At 37.2% G+C, this 22425-nt stretch overlaps 1 protein-coding gene and 1 long non-coding RNA gene across 2 annotated transcripts; one reads left to right on the forward strand and one right to left on the reverse strand.

Annotated features, from left to right (window-relative positions):
* The first annotated feature begins 21 nt into the window (after positions 1-21).
* Positions 22-14423, forward strand: LOC105947764. Its single transcript, XR_004222017.1, has 4 exons — positions 22-203; positions 8456-8517; positions 9343-9526; positions 14086-14423. It is a non-coding gene; the product is annotated as an uncharacterized LOC105947764 (long non-coding RNA).
* crabp1 (cellular retinoic acid binding protein 1) lies at positions 9424-21255 on the reverse strand. The gene is made up of 4 exons (XM_031899117.1): positions 19084-21255; positions 16850-17028; positions 14083-14196; positions 9424-9511 (listed from the first exon to the last, which is right to left on the reverse strand). The coding sequence occupies exons 1-4, from the start codon at positions 19151-19153 to the stop codon at positions 9461-9463; spliced, it is 414 nt and encodes a 137-aa protein (XP_031754977.1). The 5' UTR covers positions 19154-21255; the 3' UTR covers positions 9424-9460.
* Between the last annotated feature and the right edge of the window lie 1170 nt (positions 21256-22425).

The following is a 22425-nucleotide window of genomic DNA, read 5'->3' on the forward strand; positions in this document are numbered from 1 at the left end:
TTATGTTTGCTTACTCAAATCATAATAAATGAATCTATGTTGAACATTTGCACATATTTTGCTCCTTTCAGTACACAGTTTGTATAGAACGTTGGCCTGGATGCGCTGGAAGGTTGCTGCGCAGTATTTGCCGGACGATGGACTAAGTCGGAAGCGAGCTGCTTGCTGTTAAATGCTTGCTAACTGTTTGCTGACAGGAGTAGGTAAATACTATACCTTTGTAGCACAGTGGCCCTTTAGCAGACTGCCATGGCAATAAACTTCTAAACCCAGTTTATACAGCAGAGCTCGCTATCCCTAGATTAAAGCTGTCCAGCAGATGGCCCTGGCCCCCGGTTGTACGTTGCTATCTAACCAAGACAATTTCATGGCCTCTTGCCTGCCTCAGGGCTCAATAGACTGCCTGGACCATAGCATAATTCTGATATAATCTGCTCCACTCCTGTACTAATAAATCAGCTAATTGACCAAGCACATTGAGATATTTGTACTGCACTATGACCTAGAGTATTTACATATAAGCTCCAACCATGTTACAGTTTATGTACATTCACACAGTGTTTAACTGAGGTGACAGGGGCCACCATAAAACCCTTGACCATGGGCTCACTCTCAAAACTTTAATTCCTCTTCTCCTCCCTTAAACTCTTTGTTATTCTAGTCTCTTTTCAGCACATACTATACTCTATTCTTCCATCTATCATCTATCCTTGTTCCCATACAGAAACAGAATGACCATGAAATAGGCTAAATTGTAAGAAGCAAGAGGGCCACTGACACCCGGGCCCACCTGGAGTTTTCCTGGTATTCTGATGGGCCAGTCCCACACTGCATTTACACATCTCTTGGTCTTGACTGACTCGTCTTTGTTGGGTCACTTGACACCAGTCAATATTTGCTGCATTCCCTTTTCCATGCATTTTTTTGGAGGGAGGATGTTGGGAATACTTGGGATTTTCAAGAGTAGGGATCTTTCTGTAATTTGGATCACCATACCTTAAAGGAGAAGGAAAGGCAAAGTTATTTGGGGGTGCCAAAATGTTAGGCATCCCCAAATGACTTCAATCGCCTACCTTTTACCCTGGGCTGGTGCCCCTGCTAGGAGAGAACAGCACCAGCCCGGGGTAGCTGCCTGCGCTTCCTCGTTCCTGTCTCGCCGTGCGCGCATGCACAATAGAGTAAAAAAGTTGACTTTTCACTCTACTGCGCATGCAATTGTCTGGGACATTCGTCAGCAGCGCAAGTAGGAAGGAGGAAGCGCTCTTGACAGGTACCCCAGGCTGGTGCTGTTTTCTCCTAACAGGGGCACCAGCCTGGGGTACAAGGTAGGCGATTTAAGTCACTTAGGGGTGCCTAATATTTTGGCACCCTCAAGTGACTTTGCCTTTCCTTCTCCTTTAAAGGGGTTGTTCACCTTTAAGAGAATTTTTCATATATTATAGAATGTACTGTTCCTAGCAACTTGGCAATTTGTCTTCATTATATATTTTTTTATAGTTTTTTAATTATTTGAGTTCTTTGTCTACATCTTTCCAGATTTCACGTGGAGGTCACACAATTTTATTTTTATTCCTAATCTTTTTATTTGGTTCCTCTTCTATTCATATTCCAATCTCTCATTCACACCACTACCTGGTTGCTGAGGTAAACAAGACCCTAGCTACCAGATAGCTGCTGAAATTCCAAACTGGAGAGCTGCTAAACTAAAAGCTAAATAACTGAAAAACTACAAAAAATAAAAAATTGCAATTTGTCTCAGAATATCAATGTCTACATCATACTAAAGTACACATATTACCCTCTAATTGTTTCCCCCACCAGAGGTGCATCCTAATAGGGGAAAACAATAGTTTTTTAAAACAAAACACAGGCCCCGCCATTGCTTGGCTGCCTGCCCGTGCATTGTGGATATTAGGTTTCCAGATACCATACCTGTAGTTAATATAAGCTTGTTCACTGTTCTTCGCTGTCAGTCTGCCTGCCATTCTTGTGAAGCAGGTTCTTGTTGCCTAGCAGATCAGTGTAATTTTTTTTAAAATACTATGCCACTGAATATTGATTCCAGATTGACAGAGGACAACCTATATAGTGTGCCAGCTTGTGCTAAAGCTATTTCCCACAATCACTAGTGTATTGACTTTTCTGCCAGTGTTGTCTCCAAGCCCTTTTTTTAACGGATACATTGCCTGGCAGTTTTTTCCCAATGCCTGGCCCCCACCTTGCACATTGATGAAAATTTTTCTTACAGCAGCCAGTAGCACTGCATGCTGTATTTGCGAAATTGCATAGTCTTGTCTCTGTAAAAACAATTCTTTTAGGGCAGTAGTGGTTCAGGAGGCACTTTTTCTTATCTGTGAAGAACACTGTCTGTGCAAAAGTCCCACCCAATCATAAAGCTATTTGTGAAATCGTTAAAGAAATACTGTCACAAAAAAAAATTGTATTTTTTCAAAATGCAACAGTTAATAGTGCTGCTCCAGCAGAATTCTGCACTGATATTATTTTTTTAAAAGAGCAAACAGATTTTATTAAATATCATTTTAAAATTTCACATGGGACTAGCCTTGTTCTTTATTTCCCAGGGTGCTACAGCTATGTGAACTGTGCTCTGATAAACTTCAGTCATTTGTTAAGGTGGCCATACACAGGCTGATTCTAACTGGCGATTCGCAGCTAATCGGCCCATGTAGGGGCACTAACGACGTGCCTGCCTGCCCCTTTATAGTTCCCTGGTAAGGCCTCACCTTGAGTATGCAGTGCAGTTTTGGGCTCCAGTCCTTAAGAAGGATATTAATGAGCTGGAGAGAGTGCAGAGACGTGCAACTAAACTGGTTAAGGGGATGGAAGATTTAAACTATGAGGTGAGACTGTCGAGGTTGAGGTTGAGGTCGTTTTCTCTGGAAAAGAAGCGCTTGCGAGGGGACATGATTACTCAGTACAAGTACATTAGAGGGGATTATAGGCAGATGGGGGATGTTCTTTTTTCCCATAAAAACAATCAACGCACCAAAGGTCACCCCTTTAGATTAGAGGAACGGAGCTTCCATTTGAAGCAGCGTAGGTGGTTTTTCACGGTGAGGGCAGTGAGGTTGTGGAATGCCCTTCCTAGAGATGTGGTAATGGCAGATTCTGTTACTGCCTTTAAGAGGGGCCTGGATGAGTTCTTGAACAATCAAAATATCCAAGGCTATTGTGATACTAATATCTACAGTTAGTACTAGTGGTTGTATTTATAGTTTATGTATGTGGGTGTATAGATTGGTAGGTGTGGGTTGGGTGTGCTGGGTTTACTTGGATGGGTTGAACTTGATGGACACTTTTTTCAACCCTATGTAACTATGTAACAGACATCTGGCCTGAAATTGGCCAGATAACGATCGGGCAGGTTTAAAAATTTACTCGGATTGGGGACCGCATGAGCTCGTTGATGCGGTCCCCGATCTGACTTCGCCTATACCCGTTGTTCTAATTCGATCGTTTGGCCCCAGTGCCAAACGACCAAATTAGCCTGGATTTGCCCGACATCGCCCACTCGTAGGTGGGGGATATTGGAAGAAGATCTTGGTGACATCGCCAAGCGAGAGGATCTGAAGGTATATGGCCACCTTTACTGCTGAGCTGCAAGTTAGATTGATATCACCCCCCTCCCTTTCCCCTCCAGCAGCCAATCAGCAGAAAAATGGCAGGTAACCAAACAGCAGCCCTGACACCTCTGCTAAAAGATTCAGCTGCCTACTGATAGTTCCTCCATAGGCTAATAGCACTGCAGGTACTGTCCTGAATTTAATGAGCAGGAAACAAACTGCCTATACTCTGTCCCAATAATTTAGGGTGGGTTTAGGCATTTTTCAACAAGCTAAAATACACTGTGAAAAAAACTGCCCCTTGTGCTATTAGCCTTAATCAGCTTGTACAGTAAGGGCAAAGTCACACGGCGATTAGTTGCCGTGACTTCAAATTCAGTCGTAGCTATTTAGCAGTCATAAATTAATATACAAGTCATTGTGACTGAACACGCATCATTTGTTGTGCACAAATTAGTCGCCGCGACTTTTTAAAAAAAGTTGTGGCAACTATTTGCCTCGTGGGTCTTCGCCCTAAAAGATATATAGATATATACACACAGTGTGCACTTGTAAACAATGGTACATTGACTGTATAAACATTAACTCCAGCTCCTAAATACCTTATGGAGTGGGGGGCAAAAGTACTGGCATCCTGAATACATTAAATACAGTGAGAAGCAATGGGAACTTTAGTACCAAATTTATAAAATACAGTGAGAAGTAGTAGGAACTTTAGCCCCAGATACATTTAATACAATAAAGGACGGTCATTTCTGCCCAGGGTAAGCCCAGATCGCTTACCCTTCCAAAAAGCTGGTATTCTGAAAGCTGGAGAGGATTTCATCATTCAAAATATCATGAAGTAATCACAGTCTGAGCTAGGTAGTATATGAGTCTTACCCAAAATATGGGTGGGTCCGGGTGCTCTTGCCCCAGACCTTCAGCTTGGGGAGCCATAAATCACATGAAGAAAAAGAATATGGGAAGACACTCCAATTCCCAAAGAAGCGGTGTATCAAACAGCAGCAGTCATGTTGAATTTAAAAAAGTGTACACATTTTATTAAAACCATATATAAAAGAAAAACAAAAGCCTTATCGTTTCGTACCAATAGGCTAACTGACATTTTCTACATTCACAGTATTTAAAGTCAAGGTGGCCAATGGGAAGATTCCTGAAATTGGCCTATCACAGACATCATGTAATTATACAATTAAATGACAGAATGTGGGAGGTTAAATCCTTATGTAAATACCTTTTAACCTCCCACATTCTGTCATTTAATTGTATAATTACATGATGTCGTGATGTTGGGGGCCCTAATCTTTGGGATTTATCTATTAAGTTGATGGCAGTGGCATAATTACATGGTATCGGACCCCCCCCCCCGCAAAAGAGTCAATGGAGGGGCCCAGTGTGCAGAGCAACCCCTCCCCAGCCCCCTACCTAATCATGAGGTAGGAGAGTGGCTGGGGAGGGGAAATTTTTTTTTTATACAGCAGATCCTGTGGTCCAGGCCCCCCTGTCCCTAATAATAAGTAGTATATATAACCCTTGTTGTTATGAAAAGTCTACTATACAGACATTTTATTGAAATAAGTTTATTAAACCACAAATTAATATATGACATGGCAATGAGTAATCAATTGAAGGCACAGTACACAATACAAAAGCATGGCATATACATGGTTGTTTAAGGAGTTGGTGCTTTGCTGTCACCTTCAGACCCCTATGGCAGTGACATTTTTAGAGACAGACTGTGTCCTTATGAAATGCTGTCTTGTTACCAATGGCCAAGAAACAGAGCTATAATAAATTTTACTATGATTCTACATACATATGGCTGGACTACCATTGGGCTTATTTAAATAACATTTAAAAAGCTTCCCTGCATATCTGTTTACAAACAGATAAATGATAATGATAAATTTCCATCAATTATGTTAACCTGACTATTGTCAATGGAAGAAATAAAAAGAAAAGGCTATTTTAAGTTTTTCTTTTCTCCATAAAAAGTAACAATAATAATAATTTTTTTAATATGGTGGCAAACACACAGTAAATCATTTAAATTTGTTTATATTCTATTTAAAAGTATTTAAGTGCCAAAGTTTTTTTCTTTTTAAGAAAACATTGTTTTTTGTTGCTTTATTGTTGTCCATAAATAATTATTAGGTATTAGGTTTTCAATCTCTGTAAAACAAATTAGTAATCTACAGGTCATATTGTATTTTTTTGAAAATTGATTTAAGTGAGGGTTAGGAGTAAAATTGTGTTATATTCTAATAAAGAATTGTCTGTCTCAATATGTTTGTACTGCTAAGTTTATGAATTCATATTTTGTTAATATAGAAATTTGCATGATGTACAGTGTGAAGCATATTGAAACTGTTGGTCTGTCTATCTATCTATCTATCTATTTCATTCAGATATTCTTAAATTAATTAGAATCAGGTGCATAAAAATGTATTAAGCCAAAGTTGTTACAAAGCTGACTCCCAGATTATTGTTCTAGATTCTTTGACAAAGGAAGGCTAGGAAACCACAATCTAATCAGGCTTTAATATAAAAATACAGGCATATATAGCTACAGCTGATCCCATTTTTTATGGGGAAGAAAATGGGTTTGACTATTTTAATCTGGACATATAAGGAAATGTTTATAAGAAACAATTCTTAGCTTATGGGTTGGTCTCATTTGTGTTTTGTTGCTTGTTCCAAATGCATTTTTACATTGTGACATTCTAATTACTGCATAAGACAAGAACAATATTTGAGGCACAGTCTGCTGGTGTTTATCTTGGCCTATTCTCTTTACATTAGGACTGGGTTTCGTAACACTCTTGACAAAAAAGAATTTGTTTTTGAATTAATAAAATATGCCCTAAGACCTGGTTTAGACGTAGAATGTAAGCAATTGGGAAAGAAGAAAGGGGCAGAAAGGAAAATTTAAGGAAATTTAGACAATACATTTTTCAACAAAAAAGAAGCAGCTGGACTGAGCAAAATTACTGGAAAGATTATTTTTATCAAAATTGCTGTAAATTCCTCTATGGAATATTTTATATGATAGAGTGAGCTAATTTGAAGAGGCAGCTACTTGTGATAAGAGCAATGGATGTTTCCGCTTCATGAGAGCAAAAAGCTATTTGTGAAAATGTTCTATGGAGTTGTGATATTTTCTAGTGAAGGAACAGCAATGCATATATATATATATAGATCCTTTTTCCCAAAATAGCATGGATTTTAACCAATGGTAATCTAGAGATTCGTTTCTAAAAATGAATGCTATTTCCTCTTTTTTTTTCATCATGTTTCTAGAATAAAAGAATGTAAATATGCTCCTTTCTGCCTTCTCTGTCAATAGAGTTAAATGCTCACAAACACCAGAAGATAAAAATGCCTTTAAGCAAAAGGTGCACATTAATTAATCTGATTTAAAAAAATTCAGCATCACTTTTACAAAGCATGATACTACAAAATATATTTTTAAGTACCAAAGATGAAAATATAGGAGTCATTTTTGAAGGCAAGTGCAGTGTGCAAAGTGCAATTTTGGATGCAATTCACCATGTTTTTACCCACAATGCAACATTTCCCCCCGGAATCCCAACATATTTGCATTCCTGCACAGATATTCACCCCCTGCAATTGGGTCTGATACCTTAAAAAGTGGGTAGTTGGACATATGTATTTTGACAAATTGGATGCGAGTTGTGGTCAAAATTGTCAGCATCAAAACGCTGTTTTACCACTATTCTTTAAGCACAAGTCTGGGGCACCTAATAAAGCAGCCTGCAGTGGGAACCCTGAAATTATTGCCACCTTTAGTGTGGTGGAAGCACCAGGGTTTCTCTACTTCAATAAGCGCAAATGTGTTCAATCCTGTGGATTCTGGCAAATGCTAAAGGGGCTGCTGTAAAATGCCATAGGCAGTCACTATTGGGGTCTCTGTGTACTTGAAATACCAGTGCCTATTTTAAATCCCTGTGCAGACCTCTGAGCAATTCATCAGAGAGACTGGTCAGGTGCAATGCTGCTTAGAGGCCATGCGAGAAGCGTGTTTAGACTGAAGTACCATGCAACAATTGCATCCATTTTAGCACAGTTGTACTTGCGACTGCATTTATAAATGATCCCTTATATATTAAAAGTAATTTTGTATTGCTAAACAGGTTTTTGTTCCTGTGACATAGAAAGGATGTTAGCAGACACTAGGGGGCTGATTTACTAAGACATGATTTCGAATCCGAATTGGAAAAATTCCGATTGGAAACGGCGTCTTTACGATTTTTGCGTAAAAACGCGAGTTTTTCGTAGCCATTCCGAAAGTTGCGCAAAGTCGCGATTTTTTCGTAGCGTTAACACTTGCGCGAAAAGTCGCGCCTTTTTCGTAGCGTTAAAACTTAAAAGGCGCGACGTTTCGCGCAAGCTTTAACGCTACGAAAAAATCGCGACTTTGCGCAACTTTCGTAATGGCTACGAAAAACTCGCGTTTTTACGCAAAAATCGTAAAGACGCCGAAAAACTCGAGTTTTTACGCAAAAATCGTAAAGACGCCGAAAAAAATCGCAAAATTACCGATCATTACGAAAAAAACGCAATCGGACGCATTCGGCCCGTTCGTGGGTTAGTTAATGTGCCCCTAGGACTGATAGCAAACCCACTAATGAAAACCAGGACTTCAAGCTCCAGAGAAATCACTTTCATACAGAAGTATATCAATTTAAGAAAAACATTTTTTGTTGTCTTTGGCCTTTAAAGTTAATTTTATTCAGTAGCGATCATAAATATAATAAATATAATGCTGCTTGATGCTATTTTAATTTGAAATGTACCTCCATATAATGTTTATAAAGGATTTTTTTACTCTTTTTGTGTTATCCTAGAAGATTACCAAGAGCTCGTAAATCCTCTCTTTTTCATGGAGAATCGGAGGCAGCTGGAACAGGTATTGGTGGGGGGTCAGGTGGTTTGGTGGTGATGTCAAAATGCTTCACATTTTATGCGGGATAGGTTGGCAAGTGTGCACATCTGCAAATGTAAAGATGCCAAACTGTAATGTTACATTTTTGTTAAAGGGTAGAGAAAAATCCTTTTTTAATTGAAGCAAGTGCAAACTATAGGAAACTGTAAGCTCTGCTAGGACAATTAAAGTGTTCCAATGTGTTTCTGATGTACAGTACACATCTAGCTATATTTTTAGAGGCAAAAAATACCTTTTGCCAAATTTTGTGCAACCCTTTTTAAAAGGCACTTATGTGGTGCACAATGCTAATAGGATTATAAAAATGTATAATGTTATATTATTAATTATTTAATAATTAATTGTAAAACCGAGCATATTCAAGGTCAACAAAATGTAGGCTTTCGACATTGTTAAAGCAGGCAGAATGTTAAAGCATGGATTATACACAAGAGCCTTTATAATGTCACATCCCATGTCTCTGTGTAAACAAACCTGCAGGTCCTTTAGAAACTATGACAAGAGAAATGTAGGGATAAAGAAAAATTAAATATAATTTAGACTTATGTGATTTCTCTCCTAACTGATAAGGCCATGGCACACCCCTTGCCTATAAAAATTCTAAGCACCATTTAAGAACACAAGGTTCATTTTAAAAGAATCATACATTTTCATCTAATTGTTATTTCACAAATTTTCACAGAATAGTGTATCATAACCTTCACTTTTTTAAAGTAAAACAGCCATTTTTAAGAACACAGTCTGATTTTGCAAGGGAATGAAAACTTTTTGTCTTTAAAAATGCAACAGGTGATTGACATGTCAGGAAGATGATTCCTATGTTACTGACAGACACCATGTTGAAGGTGCTGGTAATCCAGGTCACGAAACTGTTTTAAAGATCATTTCAAGAAGTAGAGGCCATGAATTATGCCCTCACATATATCCGTGTACAGACCACATCATCCGCTCCAAATGTCTGCAATACACAAAGGTACAAGCAATCTCATTACTGCAAAGCATTTTTTTCCCAGTCTGTAAACTGAATGGATTTTAAAAACAAAATCATAACCTTCATTTGATAAATGTTGTAACATTTAAAAGAGACATACGGTAGGTTACATTTTACATAATATGTATGTTCAAGTTTTAATTACAGGAAATATCTTGTTTTTAATAATTTCAGACAGCTGAAGTTTTTCTGTACATTTGTTTCTTCCTACTTTTTCTTATAAAAACAGAGTAGACCTTTCACTGGTGTATGGGCACCTTTAGGGGAGTACTTTTTAACATTGGTGTTAAACTACACCAGTGACCACAGTAACCAATCAGCAATTAAATTTGAACTGTCACCTACAAGTTAGAAAACAAAAGTAAATATCTTATTGGTTCCTGTGGGCAACATCATCTGTGATGTTTGTTAATAGATACAACTTAGTGTGCCTACAACTAGGCAGAAGGATGATTTCTGGCAAACCACTACATGCAAGCACCAAGACCTAAGAATTTGTTCTGCTGGATATAAATTGCTTGCTTTGTGTTGTGCTTGCTCAATGTCGGACTGGGGAATCGGAGGCAACTTAGACAAGTATGGGTGGGGGGGGTCAGATGGTTTGGTGGTGACTACGTAGTATAGATGCAGGTAAGTGATCTAAGTCACATTCTATTTCTCACTGATTAACAGATTACAAGATATTCAATTGTGCTGATCTTACTCAGGGCTATATTTTTGCCCCTGCACACCCCCCTTCTCCTTTGGCAACCAGCATATGCACCATCTTTTGGTGGCTCCGCAACTCATTGTGATGTGTTTCCTTTTTATTCATTATTTTTGAGGTTTATCCTAAGTACATGAGAGGATGCTTGCGATTTCCATTTATGTCTCACAGTTCCTAAATAAGTAGAATCCTGGAAGAACACAGAAGAAGATATCTGGGGAAAATTGTTAACATTGAATATCTACCCCAATCTGCATATTTTTGTTTACAGTTTGAAATTTTACAAAACATAGCAATTTACAGAATACTTTTGCAAGACACTAAATTTCCAATAGCTTATTACTAAAAGCTGAACTGATCCTGTACAGTTTTTCGTGGGCTAAGTACAACTTGTCCTTTTACTCAAGTGTTATATTGTAGAATCCCTGCTTGCGCCCAATTTCTGTGTGCACATATTTTAGCAGATCAAAGCACTATAAGAACAAACTGATGATTAGACAGTGATTTTTACAGTCAGGGTGAAAAAAATAATAAAGGCAATTTCAGAAAAACAAGCCATTTAGAGGAGGCCAAGATTTTAATGAGCAAAGAACAACAACCTCTTTGTATAAGGATAATATTAATGAGTATTCGGTCAGTGAACAAAGACCTTTTTGTATGAATGCAATGCTCACATTGACCTTACTGTCTGGCGGTGCTATCAGTAAATAGTAACAAGAAGCATTATTAGCTGAAGGTGCAAGACAGGCATTAGCTCAAGGTGCAAATACAGGCTTGACACACTGATTTAATGATCCCGCTTCCATAAACACTTAGTGAGCCCTCCTCCAAAACTGCTTATTTTAGTTTTGTTCTAACAAAAATGTCACTGCAATAAATGTCAAATCCATGCAAACGCAGTCATAAGCATATAATGAAATACAGAAATGCAGTGGTGCAACTTTAAATAAATAATACAGAATAATGCACATTTATATACATTACACAGTACAGTAAACCATATCTGCCAGACATATATGTCTAAATTGCAATAATGCTTAAATATGTTTATACTGCATATAAACTGAAATATATATACAGTGCATATACACAATAGCAGCAGTGCTATTGGAAGCAGCTTAAAGGAACAGTAACACAAAAATGAATGGGGGTTTATCTGTTATCTGCTAAGTAACCTGTGCCTTTTCTCCTGTAAATGGCTGCCCCCGTGGCTACACAGCAGCCTTATTATATAAACTATAGTAGTCTTTCTAAGGAAAACACACCAGTTGTACCAGTACAGGGCAGCATTACATTATATAGTAATTACTTTTATACACTTTAATTTTTTTGGTGTTACTGTCCCTTTAAAGCAGAAGGAAAGGCTAATAAAGAGTTAATCTCAAGCTGCAGGCATACCTTCAATTCTCTTAATAGTCCCCTTAAGTCTCCCCATATTTCTCCTGTTCAGATGATCAGGAGCCTCATAGGGAAAAAAAAGCTTAGCTCAGTAAAGAAAATTCCATAAGGCTATGCTCCTGCACCAAGACCCCTGTACATGCACAGTTTGTAAGACTATGAGGAAGCTTCCTGCTGATTGGCTCAGATCACACATTCCTAAGGGGGGTGGTTCTTAGCATTCTTGAGGGAGGGGGAGCAGGAGAGAGGAGAGAGCTGTGCAGAGGCTGGCACAGGAAAAAAAAAGACAACAAATCTTTTTTCTTTTGATTGAGGACTCAGTGCAGCATTTCGGTGAGTGCTTATGGCTGTATTTACATAGACCTTTCTGATAAAGCTTACTTAGTTTTTTGCTTTCCTTCTCCTTTAATAAGATATGAATAAGCTTAAAAACGTAGAAACACCAGCAAGTAAAATACTGCCGACCTTGGTGAACTATTAAATGCAAAGCTACCAATCACTAAGCCAGGAATTTCATTAAACCAAATTATAGGACACCAGGGGCCTATAAGTTACGAGAGTTAAGAGACTATGGGGCCGATTGACTAAAGTTCGAAAAAACAAGTGATATTTATAGCATGCGTTAAAAATATTATCACTTCTTATATTTTGCGATTTAACGATCCATTCACTAAAAGGTCACTTGTCTAAGAAGCGATGTTATTGTTGTTATTTATGTTGCAATGACATATTTTTAAGCAATATTTTAAAGCGTGCAATATATTTATGCGTTATTTCGTAGCACGCAATATTAGCGCACACTATTATGCACGTAACCGTTACGTTCTTGAAAACTACTAATCTGAAAATGACCATTTCCCTGAAAACTGGAGGATGCATCACTACATTTTATGCTTTTAACGCTTCAAATATGTCTGTGAATTATGCGTTAGTATTATTTCTCTTCGATAATTACCTCAATGGGATGGAAATAACGCTTTGCGATAATCAGGATTTTTGCGCATGCGATATGAGTAGCAACACATGCAAAATGACTTTGATGAATTGGTACTTAATTATCGAACACTTTTTAACGCATAAAACTATGCGTTAAGCGTTAACGACCTTTAGTGAATGAGCCCCTAAGTTACTCATATATGGTCTTATGTAATAATCAGTAATAGTAACCTATAGCAATCAGTGAGCAGGCAGGACATCATACTGGTTGCTGTGGGCTACTACACCAGTGCAAACATTGTGTCTTTTCTTACATAAGGGGGTAATCTTGCTTATTTCCAAGTCTTTTTTACTACAGAACAGCCACAATATTCATGAATAATAATGTAACTTAACACTACCTTTGCAATAGCATGTAACTGAGTTTATATGAAGTTTATGTTTAATTTGTAGTACATGATCACTTGTTAAAAGTGTGGAAATGTAGAACAAAATAGAGACTGCTAAAACTGTACCTTGTTTGTGCCCCATTATTTTTAAATAGGTGCTGCCCAATTTGTCAAACCAAATTTTAATTGAATCCAAGCCCTTAACGTTGTGATTTTAAAGGACATGTAAACCCCACACACAAAAATGTATTCAGTGAACAGCCTCTTTGAAATCTTTCAATACCTGCCATCTGGTTGTCCAGAGGTTAGTAGTAAGGCTGCAACACCGACTTAATCACTTAGATTACCTTCTCCTCCTGTAACCCACTCGGACCCCTCCCTCAGGAATTTGCTTTGGCTGTTGGCTTGTGGGCATGCTCAGTTGTTCTGAGCTTAGATTAATAATCACGCCCTCCAGTCTAGCAGCCAGTAAAGACATGGCATTGCTGGTTGCCATAGAAACTCAGCTCTAGCTGTCTGATTCAATTTTTTTCTCCTGAGCTCAGCTTTACCATGACAGTGCTCAAACAAAGCAGAACTTTTATCAAAGACAGTTCCGCCTGTGTGAGCCTGTATTCTTGATGAAATATATGCTGTATAAGGGTCTGTGTGTGTGTGTATGCTGTTTGCAGATTTAAATGTAACTGATTATGTATCAAAGGAAAAATGGCCACTGGGTGAAAGCTGCTATTATAATCCATTTTTGTAACATGTTAAGAGATGCATACTTCATTCATGCTATTCAAGTATACTCAGATACTTTCTTTAACTTCTAAAGATACAGCACAAAAAAACTACCCTACATATAACAGTGTCATAAAAAACAGAATTTTTACAGCATGTTTCTGCATACAAGTTTTATGATTGCAAATAGCATAGTTGCCATATATCATTACACATAAAGAAACAATAAGCAAACAAAGAAAACAACACAGTGTTAAATGTATATGGTAAAAAGCATAGATGGAAATACTGTTATAGGCATGTATACACATAATTAAAGTATGAAAATATGTAGCTGATGATTGAATGACACATTAAAACAAAATCTTTTTTTGTCCCTTGCTCACCAGTATCAACTCGTCTCCCACAAGTTCACGAGTCCAGTATGTCCTTGGTCCTGCTCCATCCAGAAGAGTCTGCTTACAGTAAATCTTATTTTCTTTGTCCCAAACAGGGAAACTCTGTGAATCAGAGAAGGAATTCTCTTTCAGAGTAGGTGTATAGCAAGTGAATGGTTAGGCATGGATAGTGTGGAACAAAGGAATACAGTATCAGTTGTATCCCTGCTTATATCACATCTGTTTGCTTATTTTCTTACATAAAACCATATCATCACAATCAATTCTTCAGCATGTCATCCTTAGAATCCTTCTTCTTTATAGGTTCAATAAATGCACATATTAATACACTTGCATTCACATATGCTTTTTTACTTCAGTACAACCACAATATTCATGAATTGTAATTTGTTGCCCTACTTTTTAATAGCATGTATTTGAGTTTTGAATTTAATCTGTAGTAAAAACTACTGGTTAAAAGTGGTTAAAATGTAGAACAAATATAAAGACTGCTAAAAATGTGCTTGTACCCAATTTTATAAAATCAGAGCTGTCCAACTCTTTACATTAATGTTGCAAGTCATCAGGGATGCAATCGCTGTACTGACTATGCTTAATCACAATGTTTCAAACTTTGTATGGCAACTTCTAACTCTTTGTGAATCCTGTATAAGCAACCAAGGATGTCACAGTGTCTTCCCATCTTGGTTGACATACAGCAAGATACCATCTATCTCCTTTTTCCCTGTAGGCTACAAACTTATAAGCAGCTGAATCGGGGACATGGTCTTGAGGGATTTGGGGTCATTTCTATTACATTTGGCCTGCTAAATTGACAGAGTAGTTGACTGGGAGCACATATTTTTGTGGTGCTTTACAGAATTTCATTCAGGAGTATATACATAAGATTTTCTGAAAGAGTCCAGGACCAGCTTTATGTCTGACTTGAAGTCCTAATGGGTTTTGAAAGAATCGAAGTTTTCCAATAATAATCATGTGTGGATTGATTATGTGCTGTTTTCTCCCACCAGCATTTTAATACCTTATAATCACTGATCTGAGAACATTTTATATGAATGTCAGAGTGGGTTTATGGCTTCCATGATAATTATATTATGTGAATAATAATAGGGTTCTAGGCATCTGTCTCATGGCAGTTTTGGGCTTGACAGATGTCTGATCTTGCCAGTTTTCAGCTTGCAGGCAATGATGAATCCAGTTCCTTTGTGTCTTTTGGTCTGGATAAAAGCCAGACAGGAGACGGCCATATAAATCAGGGGGTCGTGTGGTGCGCTGTCAGGCTTAATAAATGGCACACAGTTGAATGTGTAATGTCTTTTCTGTAATCATGTAACCAATTCACGTTCAAGCTGACAGCCATAGCAATATACATTGAGTCATAGCCCACTTGTGTATCATTCGTTATAGTAATGGACTGACACACTTTCTACCTTCAGCTAATGCACCCACCGATGTGTTACATCAACAGGCAGCCACTACTATTTTCCATTAATGCACTGGCATAGCTAATGCTGTGTGTTCCATTTATACACTGGAAGTCTATCATTAATCCAGTGTAATTGGTATTTACTAACAGGTGTAACAGCTGCCAGTTAGTCTTTGCCATAATTCTAATTGTGTTAAAATGCAAGTGCTGCATATAGCACCTGGTAACTGTGGCACACTGTATATCTCATTACTGTATTGGCCCTTATTATACTTGGGCATTTTTTTTCTCCCATTAAGGTTACAAATGATTGGTGCTAGTTGGAGTTCTACTGCAGGGAACACCCATACTTTAAATTAGGCATTATCTCATGTTACTTACAGGAACCATGTGCCCTCTGCAGGAGCTCAGGGTACACCTTGGTGAACTTGGGGTTATCTAAACATGAATAAGGGGGACTCACATGAAACGTAATTTCTATGATACCAAATGAGAACTAAAAGAAGCACTTCTGAAAACATTTAGAATGTAGTAAGGTGTTATACCACACCATTTCCAGTGATAAAACCATTGGCACTTGGAGAATATACCATCCTGGAAAAACATGACAGTACAGTACCAAAATAGTACTGAAATCATAGCTCTACTCCTACACTTCTTTGGCTGTACCAAGAATTGTTCACTGCATTAAGGCACTGGTAGTGCAAATTACGTTTACCTACACAGTGTATGAATACTGCTGACTTTGCAACATTTATATAAATAATATAACTGTAGCTAACAAGTGTTCTGTATTTCTACTACTGTCAAGCACTGATTTCCTGCTAATAAGTGTAGAATAATTTAACTAGAAATACTAGATTCTATCGAGCACATATATACCATCATTCACTTTTAAAAACTTATGAAATAATGTAGGACTTTTGAGTGTAATGCTGCAAATCTTTGTTGGGGCAAAATATATTCAAATTATTTGTATGCTAACAACATCAATCCTTATATTAAGTTTTTCTGTGTTTTAACACATTATACACATACAAATTGAGATAATTGTAGAATTAAAATCCACATTATTTTCTTTGTATGTACATGCATTATAGGTAACATATTAGAACTATAGGCATGTTTAGGCACACTGTGCACCTTGGAGTAAGAAGACATTAATTTGAGACAAGAAACATTTTTGTTACTGTGCTTTAAAACAAAAAACTAAATAAAATAATATTACTCGTGCCATAACCACAGAGAAAGTTCTCTGTCATTAAGACAGTGTAAAAAAACCATGCACCTTACTATATTGTATTAAGGGCTTCAAGGAAAGACTATTACCTTACATTTCCTGCCATCCACCGTTTCCTCATAAAATTCCTCTCCCACTGTGAAATTGATCTCTGTGGTCCTCACAGTGGTGGATGTCTTGATATAGAACTGCTCCCCATTTTGACGAATTTCAACATGAGGCTTAGAAGCTGCTGCTACAGCCACTTTCCTAAGCATAGCATTGACACCTGATTAGACAAAAATAACCAGCATATCAGTATTTATAGACAGGGCTACTTATGGTTTTTCAGGTATACAGGTATATGTATTGCATTTGCCCAGTCTAGTTACTTGGCATTGTCCGTTTCTAGTGCAAAAACCACATTAGGTAACATTATTGCACTGTAATGGGCTACTTAAATTGCTAAGCTGTTCCATTAAAGTGTAGAGCCACTTATTTCCAAAGATATAGTTTGTCATCAACAACTGAGTGAATCATGGAGATTAATGTAATTTTCATATATGGCTTTTGTGTTTTTTTAGTGCTGCATAATATAAATTGGCTAAGGAAATTGTGGGAAATCTTGTTTATAAATGATCATGTTACATATATTCACAGAATGCTCCAATGTACCCCCCACCCCCGCCTGCAATATTCTATGAGACATTAGATTAGTAAAAAAAAAACTTCTTCCACTTTATTTAAATAATTTGAAGCTGAAAAACATTCCATACTCTGAGAATATCACTTTCTTCGTACTGGAGAATGTCTTGGTGGAATATCATTTGCTTTCTGTAACAATTTGTTCCTAGAAGCACATTGCATATTATTCAAAAAAACTCCACAACTAAATATTATTGGATGATAAAACAGCCATTAAAATATAATATGCATATCATTGTATTATATTTGTCCTTGCTTCAACAGTTCCTAGAAAGAGCATTTCCTGTAAATTGTAATACTTCTGCCTCTACTCATATAATTCTTCATTGCCTTCTTATTAATACCTAGAATTGTTTCACGCTTGGCTCCCTGCTCCTCTCAGTGGGTCGATCCATCTTTTCTTCTCTAGCAGAATGACCTAGAAATACTAAGATCTTTTGTGCATGTATCCCTGCTATTTATGCTAGGTGATTTTTCATAAATTTTCTATGGATTTTATCATTAGATGTTTTATTGTTGGTATCCATACAAACCTTTTTTTTCTGTTTCTCATCAAGGTTGGGTGTGAGTAAACGGCATTGCACAGTAATGCCTAAGCTTATGGTTGGACCTGTTTTGTGTGGAAGGGATGCAGTGAAAAATCCCAATAAACTCTTTGCTACTCTACTGAGAGAAGAAGTGATTTAGTTACCCAACAAAGCATTGAGGTTGGTTACCAATATTTGCCAAAGGTTATAAGACCAAACAATGTTGAGTGTATAATGCCTTTGCTTTACTGATTTTAAGAAGACATTTGAACTCTGTGACTTATGCATCTTCAAAAAAACAGTTAACTCCATAATTTATCAACATGTTTCACAGCACTTTTATAAGTCAAAGTTGTGCCTTGTAAAGAAAACAGTATTGTGATTGTGTAAAGTAGTGTACAGGTTAATCTTTGGATAGTTTTGTTGCAAACATAATCCAATAATTTAGATGTTCTTGGGGATGTTATAATTGTAAGGAAACCTTTAGTTTGAGATATAAAACATCCACTTTAGTGCCTACAGATGTTCAGGTTTGTTTGGGTTTGTGGTAATTCCTTGTGTTTGTATTAAAGATTTTCAGTTAATTGCTGATTATGGTCTTGAGGTTTTCAGGGCACTGCATTTGGTCATATGCAACCTGGACTCACTAGTGTAATGAAATGAAGATTAGCTACTGATTTAGTGAAAACAGTTGCTCAATAAACTTCTCTTTAACTGCTTAAACCTTTTGTTGACAGAAGAAGCATTTTTATAAACAAGGATAGTATTAATCTTCAGTGTTGAGTGTGAAAGCTGCTCAGAATGCACTTACCTTGCACTTCATACAGATCTTACTATGGAAACAGTTCCTGTACATTCCCAGCACTCCCTGTGTTCTTTCCTTTATTGAATCTTTATAGTGCAAGTGTAATGAAATAAAGATGTGTTATTAATTCTGTGCTGGCTGTGCTTTTGTAATATCTGTCTGTATTATAAAAAAGGCAAATTGACAGCTCTAAAATGTTAAATGTACTTATAAAAATCCATATCCACAGTGCATTTTAGCATTAATGGCTAGTGATGGACAGTGATGTTAACAATTATATAAGAATTGCACAATATTTAAGACTTACCTAGAGCTTTCAGAAGTTCATCAAAATTCTCACTGCTCTTCATTTTCCAGATCCCAGCAAAATCTGGCATGGTGTATGTGCCAATTCAACAGTCTATAACGAGGAGCAGGACAAAAGTGCTGGTTCACCCAGAGCGGACGCTCTAATTCCAGCCAAACGTCTAAACGAGTCCTGTCTTATTCTCTCTTGTATGTCATCTTGATGGAGGGTGCTGGCGCCCCTCCTTCTGCCCCCTCCACTGACCCCTCCTTAATGCCAGATTTTCATATGTATAAGAACCTTACTATAACAGACCCATAAAGCAAATTATATGTAAAACCTCACTGCACTTGGCAGTGAAGAATACATGCATAAAAGCAGCACTGACATGTTAAACCTCTAGAGGGGTGGGGTCCCTGGTAATTTCTTTCCGTTTCACATATACTCTACAGGTTTTGTTCTATTGATAACTAAATAAATGCATGCCTAGAAATCAATTTAGAGATCAGGTAGACTTTTAAATTAATGTTTAGGAATAGTTATTCAAACTGTCCCTGTTTAATCCATGTGCACAATGCTGTACTAAACAGATTTACAAACAGCCTTGCAGGGGAATATTTGATAAGCATGTTACACAAAATAGAAGCAGTTACCTCAATAAAGTACCATAATACCCTGAGTTATATTAATTTATTGCGATACATATCAGTTTGATATAAATGATTTTGGATTTGAGTCAGCCATAATTAATATTTTTTTTCATCTTCACTATCTGCAAACGGATTTTGATAAGAAGAGCTTATTTCATGGTTTATCCCATGACAACCCTATATTACAGTATAGAAACAAAATAATATATAACTTGCTCACCTCAGTATAACGTATGGACAGTAGATTCAGTTCTTGTTGATGAGAAAGGGTTAACATGTACTTCAGCTGCAGTAGGGGATGATAGACTGCCCCAGCTGCTATATAGATGTGGGACATTTGGGACTAAGAGGCAGACATTTAGGTGTCATAAATACAGATCCCTTCAGGCTTTAATGACATTAAATGAAACAAATTTGCATAACACTTTACTCTTTTGATCTGCCTGTTGGTTTAATGGTAGCGTCTACAACCAACTGATGTAATGATAGTGACATGTTTTATTGGTCAAAAGACCGGTTCCTAATAAGATTGATATGTTTAATTGGTAAAAGGGTTAGTGTCACTTAGGAGCAAAGGAGCCTAATGATGAGGAATGTTTGATGGGTTATAAACGCTCTAGTGTCTGCCCCCTAAGTGCCTCTTTTCTTTCCATGGTCTGAGCTCAGCAGATGCACTGCCGGTGAGGTACATTCACCAGATGTGGTGTAATAAATTTAACCTTTCTAAGTCTGAGACACTCACTAATGGTATAATTTCAGGACTTCTGACTGTTAGAAGAAGTAACATTATGGAATTGCAATTTATAATACCGTCATGACTTCATAATTAGAGATAGCCTGACAGCTTTTATGGAGGCTGTAAAGCATTTCCTATTGTAAGTAAATCTGCAATTCTAGATTGTAGAAAGGCTGTAATAAAACAACAGAACATGCATTTACTGTATGCTTTAAACAGTACTAAAGGAGCTATATTCCTTTATTGTGTTCATTGTATTATTATTCATGTGTCTAATGGAAATATTAAGAAGTGAATACATAATTATTTTGCTTTTGCTTTTTAAACCCTTTAATATCTAAGAATCTATTATAGAACTATTGTGTGGTTTTAGACTTGCGTAAGTCGCCAATATCTCAGGTTGGTTGACTCCAACTTTCCTTATAAACTTCCACTGTTTTCCTGTTGTCATATAGTAACCTAAGATTAAGTTTTTGTGTGGCCTGGTGCCCCAGGTGCAAATGTGGGTTGTTCTGTTGAACAGGAACTGCTGTGTGTATAATATTAAAGTTTGTTTTTTAATTCAGTCCTCCATTCTACAAATATTTGTTTTAACTGAAATGAATAAAATTATTATTTATAAACATATATTATCAGGTAGCACTTTAAAGTAGACTTTAGTAAAACATATTCTGCTACTGCACTGGTCATTAACTAATGGTTACTGAATTCCCCTGAATTTTTGTCTTGTGATATCCATGTAAACCAAGGATCTTCAACCTTTTTTACCCATGAGCCACACTCAAATGTAAAAAGACTTAGGGAGCAACACAAACATGAAAAATGTTCATGAGGGTGCCAAATAAGGACTGTAATTGGTTATTTGGTAGCTCCTATGTGGACTGGCAGCAATGAGGCTCTGTTTGACAGTACATCTGGTTTTTATGCAACCAAAACTTGCCTCCAAGCCAGGAATTCAAAAATAAGCACCTACTTTCAGGCCACTGGGAGCAACATCCAAGGGATCACTGGTGTAAACTGTTTTTACAAGTCTGGTCCTTAAATCCCTTTTAGTTTATTTTCACATTGTGCATCCCTTCTGTTGTCCTACTTAATCATCTTATCAGGGGTGTAACTACAGAGGAAGCAGACCCAGCAGTTGTGGGGAGTAGAAGTTTAGAGGGTCCAGTAAGGTCCTAATTTATTAGCAATTTCAATATATCTTGTTAGAACTGGTCAACTTAGCAATATCTTGGAACCCTAAATTGAATTTGCTGTTGGGCCCAGTAGCACCTAGTTACGCCACTGCTTGTTAATAGATCACATTTGTTTTCTCTTCCCTAGTATAGTTCTTTTGCATATGGGCCAGGTGATCAGATCCTTTCAGTTTAATCCATGGAATGCAAGAGAATTAGCCCATCTATGGTCAACAAACTAAGCTCTATGTTGAGGTCTACTTTGAAAAAATAGACTGTTCTGTGATAGGGTTCTCCTCAGTCCCTGTTTTTGGACCTTGGTCCTTGGGGAAATGTGTCCCTGTATGGTGTCCCAATCAATAGTTATTTGCTCAACAATCTACCTGTTTTTGGATCATCTGTCCCATGGCTCTGATGTAGGAGAACTGTGTTGACAGCAACAGCAGAGTGATAGAAGTCACAAAGCAAATATGCTAACATTTTTTTTTTTACTTTATGTTATTGTATTTAGCAGTTTTGATATACATGCATTTGCATGTTACATGTACTTATTCAGTTGTCGAATGGCATAAAGGTTGGTTATATCATTTGTCTCATTTTAACAAGTTTTATAATCTAAATACTTATGCAGCCTATTAGCCTAACTTATAATTTGGAAAGGGGGGGGGGATTAGGAGAGAGTAAGGAGGGAGGGGGGAAAGATGAAGTGTGGTTGACCATATGTTTCTTATGCATATATTTGTTAAAGAATATATACTAGTCCTTGCCTAAATAACCATAACTTTTTTAAATTTGCGAAGGT

This window comes from Xenopus tropicalis, chromosome 3, assembly GCF_000004195.4.
Source record: "Xenopus tropicalis strain Nigerian chromosome 3, UCB_Xtro_10.0, whole genome shotgun sequence".
Lineage (NCBI taxonomy): Eukaryota > Metazoa > Chordata > Amphibia > Anura > Pipidae > Xenopus > Xenopus tropicalis.